The 6655-nt window shown below is 35.6% G+C and overlaps 1 protein-coding gene across 1 annotated transcript; it reads right to left on the bottom strand.

Moving 5' to 3' along the window:
- Positions 1–1153: 1153 nt before the first annotated feature.
- On the bottom strand, positions 1154–6172 carry zgc:171740 (uncharacterized protein LOC795694 homolog). The gene is made up of 4 exons (XM_042710891.1): positions 5722–6172; positions 5425–5635; positions 4338–4361; positions 1154–4234 (listed from the first exon to the last, which is right to left on the bottom strand). The coding sequence occupies exons 1-4, from the start codon at positions 6067–6069 to the stop codon at positions 4050–4052; spliced, it is 768 nt and encodes a 255-aa protein (XP_042566825.1). The 5' UTR covers positions 6070–6172; the 3' UTR covers positions 1154–4049.
- Positions 6173–6655: the final 483 nt, after the last annotated feature.

Raw genomic sequence — 6655 nt, 5'->3', positions numbered from 1 at the left:
GCATTTATTATAATTTTTGAAATCTTATTAGTGGGCATCCCAAGCATAAAACAAATATGTTGTATAGTTAAATAAATGAGCTCTACCAAGCCTGTGGCTTTTTATAATTTAAAATGAAATTTATCTATTTTGTTGTACAAACTGTGGTATATAATATGGCATCATTTTATCATTTTCATTCATCATTTAAATTTAAAACTTTTAATATTTAACATATTGAATACATTTCTAAGCATTATTTCTACAACTTTACAGTTCAAATCTTCACAGACCTCATAAAAATGCACAGTGTGGATCAAATATAGCACAAATTATTTCATTAACATTTCTATCACATTTCAAGCTTAGATCCTTTAGGATTACACCTGTCTTCCACTTCTGAGGCTTTTATGTGATCATCATAATTACAGATTTCTCTACAGATGGTGAATGCAGCGTCTTGCTGATCTACAAACTGATAAACGTTTCATTCGTTTTGACGAAACAGTTGATAGAAAAATCAAGTCTCTCCCTAGAGATTTTCATCACTCAGATTAACACTTCAAGACACTAGTATTTACTTACGACTGAACTTTACAAAAAGAGACGAAACATAAATACTGAAACCTGAAACTCGTAAAGACAAGCGGCCTCTTATCATTAAAACTACGTTACTTAGCGTTAGCATTCATAACATGCTATCAGAAAGCAGTTCTAAAGTTTGAGCGACCTACCTTAGGTTTCTCCCGAGTTCTTGACGATATCATTAGTAAGTTTGTGAATCCACATTCATGTAAATATAGTTATAAATTTCCACTAGTAGAAAGTAAATCACAGCAGCAGACTTCTGAATCTGCACCGGTCACAGTTTCTATGGTTACCAGAAACAAAAGCACGTGCGCGAAACAGCCAATCGGTTTCTCTGATTGACGTTAGAGTGGCTTCAAATTTAATAGTGCAAGTGTTTTGAATCATCACTGTAGAGATAAAAGGCTACCTTTATCCTATATTGTATGAGTTGATTTATTTTCGTATTAGTGAACTGTGTCTCCCCCTGCTGTAAAAACTACAAACTAAAGTCAATTTTAATGCAGTCATAAAACAGAAATTTCTATATTTGGCTATATTGAATCAAAACCGAATATTTATTAAAATAAATCCCAAGTGACACATATTCAGCTCTTGTAGGTTTGTTTATTAATACTAAAAAAACCAACAAAACAAAACAAATATTTGCACAAGAACAACCATATATAGTAACAAAATCTAAAAATATATAAATTTATCGATAATTATAAACCTTATCACCTTCCAATGTAGTGTTTTACAGGAATACAGCATTTAGCACATCAGGCTCACTGCATATTAAAAGACAATATTGGCAATATGACATGCTAGTTATATGATTAATGTTAACTACATCCGGAACAGCGTTTGCGTTATCAGTTGATTTGATTATATTTCATAGAGTTCAAAAGAAAGTCACAGTCTCAAAGAATCTAAAAACAAACAAAACCAAACAATTTACAAAACAATACACAAAAGATAATACAAAATCCAGTGCCTCCTCTCAACCTGGAAAAGTTCATTCAGGCATTTCTAAGCACCTTTCAATACTCATTTTCTTTGCTCATGCATGCAGAGCTCTTATATTTTTTTGCCCTCATATTCTTATTTTTCTTTTTCTTTTTGTAAATAAATATGTGTGTAGATACACATCCAATGTTTTACTTGACTAAACAATCTTATTTCTAATTGCACACAATTTCTTAGTGCTGCATTCAATGTAGATATATTTGCAAAGACACTTTAGCTTCCAAATAATGCAATATTTAACTTTTTCACACTTTTATGCTTTAATAGAGCTTTAGATAAATTTGTGTAGATATTTAAATCTCCAGACACAACCTACTGATATTTCAAGGGATATAACTCCACTTGGCACATACACACACACACACACACATATTTGGGCACCTTTGCTATTACATAAATAACATAAATTACTTAGATTTTGACAAGAGGTGTATACTTAACATGTAAAACTCATCCTGCCCATTTATTTGTTTTTTAACTAGAGATGTTAATGCACAAAATGAAAGCTCCAAGCACCGCATGAACTGAGCAGAAGTTTACACCCATCGCTTAATTTTTTTGCTACGCGCCTGTTCATCATTAACTTTTTAATATATTGTGAGGTGTTTATGGACGTTCATGCTGGGTTTGGACTGACTTGACATTTGAAATGACCAGTGAAACAATGACAGTGAGTAATCGAGATCTTTTAGGTTTTATCATGTGGCTGTTTGATTGTTAAATATGCAAATACATAAAACACAAAGCTATCAAAATATAGAATATATACAGGTTGCATATCCTGTCAAAATTCTCCTATAATAAGTGAGAAAATCCAAAAGATTGAACCTTTTAAGCCAGATATCTTGTTTAGAAATCATCTGTGTTTTAAAGATGTGATAATGGTTTAGAAAGATCTCGGTGTCATCTACATTCAGCTCAAGAAAGCATGGAATCAGAGATATGCATCAGACGAAGATTTTTTTAAATGAAAACATTCCTATATAACCACAATTATGATACATTCGTAATCTTGCTATTTATATAATTAAAACACCATTCCTTCAGAAGTATGAGTATTCAAGTTTAAAAATGAGAGATTTCAAGATTTTTTTTTTTTTTTTTGAAAACATTTACAGTTATGATTATCACTCTGTGAAAACTTTTTATTAGGTTAACACACTTTATCATACAACAATAAATGTAGGCAGTAATGAGCACCTTGTGACTAACACTGACTTGTCAGTATTACTAGTAATGGTGGAGAACTAGCCACCGGTGTAATAAAAAGATGAATGTACTGAAGCAAATGTCAAGACAGAAAAGGTTTCTTGGCAGTTTGGAAGTACTGGTTCTGCCTAAAATATGGAATCAAGACCAAAGTATGAGATAGTGGAATGGTCTGTGATCTATAAGTGCACAGAGCTTGGAAAATAGCACCTACTCACTTGAAACAAGTACCAATACTGGTAGTGTGCGTAATTATTTAAAGGAATAGCTCAGCTAAAAAATGAAAATTTGCTTATAATTTCCCCATCCTCAGGTCATCCAATTTGTAGTTGAGTTTGCTTCTTCATAGGAACAGATTTGAAGAAATGTATCATTACATCACTTGCTCACCAATGGATCCACTGCAGTGAATGGGTGCCGTCAGAATGAGAGTCCAAACAGCTGATAAAAAATCACAGTAATCTACAACACAACTCCAGTCGATCAATTAACATTTTCTGAAGAAAAGTTGTGTGTTTGTAAGAAACAAATCAATCATTTGTAAGACTGTGGTCTTGTGTATTACTTTTGAATTATTGTGATTATTGTCATCGGCTGTTTGAACTCTCATTCTGACGGCACCCATTCACTGCAGAGGATCTATAAGTGAGCAAGTGATGTGATGCTAAATTTCTCCAAATCTGTTTCTATGTAGAAACAAACTGGGTGAACTTTTTCTTTAACCAATAGAGGAGTGGCTCCTGAAGTGGTCACATTATAGTGATGATTTAACTGCAATGGTGAACTATTGTACAGTCTTAAACAAAGAAACAACATGAGAATCAGTGCTCCAAATAAAAATTAGTCAACCATTTTACCCAGTTTTCACATCCCAGAAATGTCCAAGTGTATTTCACCCCTTTAAATGTGTTATTTATACTGATAGACACACCTTTAGGGAGTCTTAAGTGACGTCTTAACCTCTAATGAACCTTTTCCTTTAAACCTTGTTTGCTTATTATTTACACACTGTGAGTAATGCAGATATCGTAGGATGATATAAAGAAAAAAATCCTTATAATTAACAAAAAAGTGCAAAAGTCAACTAATGAATTAAACACATCACTTTGAAGCCACACCTTAACACTGTTGCAATTAAAAAACAAATAAGTGCACATTTAATCATGTAAACTTATAAACAATGCAGCAAAATGAAACATTATCAAAAAATGTGAGAAAATGTAACAACCTGTAGACCTGACAGTCTGTCTCTTTGCACCTGAATTTCACGATCTGAAGACATGCACGGCTCGAACCACGTACTGTCGGCAGATGGGACACTCGTTCATGCGTTTTCCGCACTTGCTGCATGTGACCATGTGGCCGCACTCCAGCAGAACGCAGTCAATGGGAGAGTCCATGCAGATCTTGCACAGGTTCTCCTCCTGGCCGCTGGGCTCAGCAGGATCAGCTGGAAGAGTGGTGACAGATTCAATTATCAGACACAATTTCGGGAACTGTCATTTTTAATATAGCATTTTGGGGCTTTTTGCTACAGTATCCATAAAACATACCTGCTTCTGTTTTTGTATTTGAAACTGAAAGTAAAAGAAAGTGCAAGAACATCAATTTCAGTAAATTTGAAGAACAACAGTATATACACTAAAATGATTTAAGTTACAGTACTGTTCAAACGTTTGGGATTGGTAATAATCAAGTAAGACTCATGCTCACCAAGGCTACATTTATTTGATCAAAATACAGTACAATCAATAATACTGAGAAATATTATTACAATTTAAAATAACTGTTTTGTATTTTAGTATATTTTAAAATGTAATTTATTCCTGTCATGGTGAAGCTTAATTTTCAGCTGCCATTACTCCAGTTTTCAGTAGCTTGCAGTGTTGCCAAGTCCGTGGTTTTCCCGCAGAATTGGGCTACTTTAACACTTTTGTCACGGGTTGCTTTTTACGTCCGCGAGTTGAAGCGACTCCAATAACATGATATTTATCCCATGGAATCTGTATTTTATCAGGGGAACGCCACCAAAAAAATTGTATTTTTAACCCCTGGAACGCAATTTTTAACTGGGGACCCTCTTGAAACACGATTGGGCTAGTTTTGGGACAGTTTTCTAGTTTTTTAGATTGGGCGGGTTTTCTTGTGAAAACCTGGCAACCCTTGAAGCATGATATATTTCATGATTTTCATGATTTTTACATCAATATTGTATGTAAAATATACAATATATATAATTATATATATATAATTTTTTTTTTATGAATGTTTGTTGTTTGAATTTAAATATTTTGTAACATTATTAATATCTTTACAGTCACTGATTGCATGCTGGCTGAATACAAGCATTAATTTCTTTCAAAAAATCTTTCTGACCCCACAAACTTCTAAATTGTAGAGTATATAAACTAGTATGTTTTTTAGTTGTCCATTTATTATTACACACATGCTAAACAATAACATTAATATTTCTGTAAAACATTTAAATGTGTTTTAGAATTTCATTATTTCCTTATAAATTAATTAAAACAAAGCTTAACAAACAAAACTGCAATTTTTTTGGTTACCAGCCCAGGTCTCTAAGCACCAGGCAACACTATCACTGTGATGGTTTCACAGTGTTCATGCAGAAAGATGTACCCAGGTTGTGAAGGTCTTTCTGATCATTAAAGAGGTGGGTGACCTTCTCCATTAGTTCCCATTTCTCACAGCAGCCCTGGTAGTTCACAAAGTTCCGTGCCAGAATCTCCTTCAGCTGCCGCACGCTGAGGCCTTCGATGTCCTCCACCCTGCTCAGGTCAGACAGAGAGGCTCTTCTGCTGTGCACCAGCGTCTCTTCACTGTCTGTGGACTAAGTGAAGCGCAGATAAATCACAATTATATCTGGACAAGAGGCTACTACTACTACTCCAAAAATACAGCATGTTCCATCCATACCTCTTCCTCATCATCCTCATCATCATCTTCACCCTCCTCATCTCCATCTTCTTCCTCCTCCTCGTCACCCTCCTCATCCTCCTCCTCTTCCTCTGTGAGGGCTTCAGATTCTGCGAGAGGATGGGAAGGCAGAGAAGGCGCAGCCGGCTGTGATCGGGATTCGGCACTGCCGCTGCCCCTGGGAGTTTGTTGAGCCAGCACCAGCTCCACCAGCTCCTCCTTCTCTCGGCACATCTGCGTGGGGGTTTCGTGCAGGTGGAGATAGTCACGGAGGTCCTTCACCTTCAGCCTCATCAACTCTGCCCGTTCAAAGAAGGTGCAGTGGAGCCGCTGACAGGTGTGGCACATCCGCGGCCGGTGGTTTATCTGCACCGAGCAGCGGCTGCAGAAGCTGTTTTTGCAGTCCACGCAGACATGCTATGAAATGGATTGAAATCAGCCAAAAATGCTCAAATCCAATTAGAATTTATCTGGGCTTTTTGCTTTAAAAGTTGTTTTTGAGTTGATTTTACATTTGTTGTGGACCTTTCTGTTTAAAAGTGGAATTGGAGTGGATTTAACATGTGTTCGGGTGGTGCTGGGAGGGGGCTGGAGCCCGAGTTTGTGTAGGCCTGGTGCCATGAGCTGCCGTTTTCTTCCACGGTGGCGGTGATGTCCACACAGAGCAAGCTATAACATAAGGTCTGCACAACCCATCCTGCTCATACAACAAAGTATTACATACAAATATATAGACAAAAATATGTGTCTAGTTATTCTAAGATTGGATTATTTATTCTGCGAGTATATATGTTTGTATTTGCTATTAATTAATTCCCAAAAGGAAACAAAACTCTAATGTGTCACTCTGATGAAGGATTTGAAGAAGTGACCCTATTAAATTAAGCTGTATATGTTTTAAGAAACATTTCAATATTGATAAACCAACCTAACT

This window comes from Cyprinus carpio, chromosome A21, assembly GCF_018340385.1.
Source record: "Cyprinus carpio isolate SPL01 chromosome A21, ASM1834038v1, whole genome shotgun sequence".
Classification (NCBI taxonomy): Eukaryota; Metazoa; Chordata; class Actinopteri; order Cypriniformes; family Cyprinidae; genus Cyprinus; species Cyprinus carpio.
This window is presented reverse-complemented; position numbering and strand designations above follow the sequence as displayed.

Bases quoted from the DNA above. Each gene is read 5' to 3' on its own strand.
- zgc:171740 (XM_042710891.1), bottom strand. From the start codon at position 6,069: ATGTGCCACACCTGTCAGCGGCTCCACTGCACCTTCTTTGAACGGGCA. The intron at 5,636-5,721 runs GTATGGATGGAA...CGCTTCACTTAG, and splicing joins ATGAGGATGATGAGGAAGAG to TCCACAGACAGTGAAGAGAC. The intron at 4,362-5,424 runs GTACATCTTTCT...TTTTACTTTCAG, and splicing joins GAAAGACCTTCACAACCTGG to TTTCAAATACAAAAACAGAA.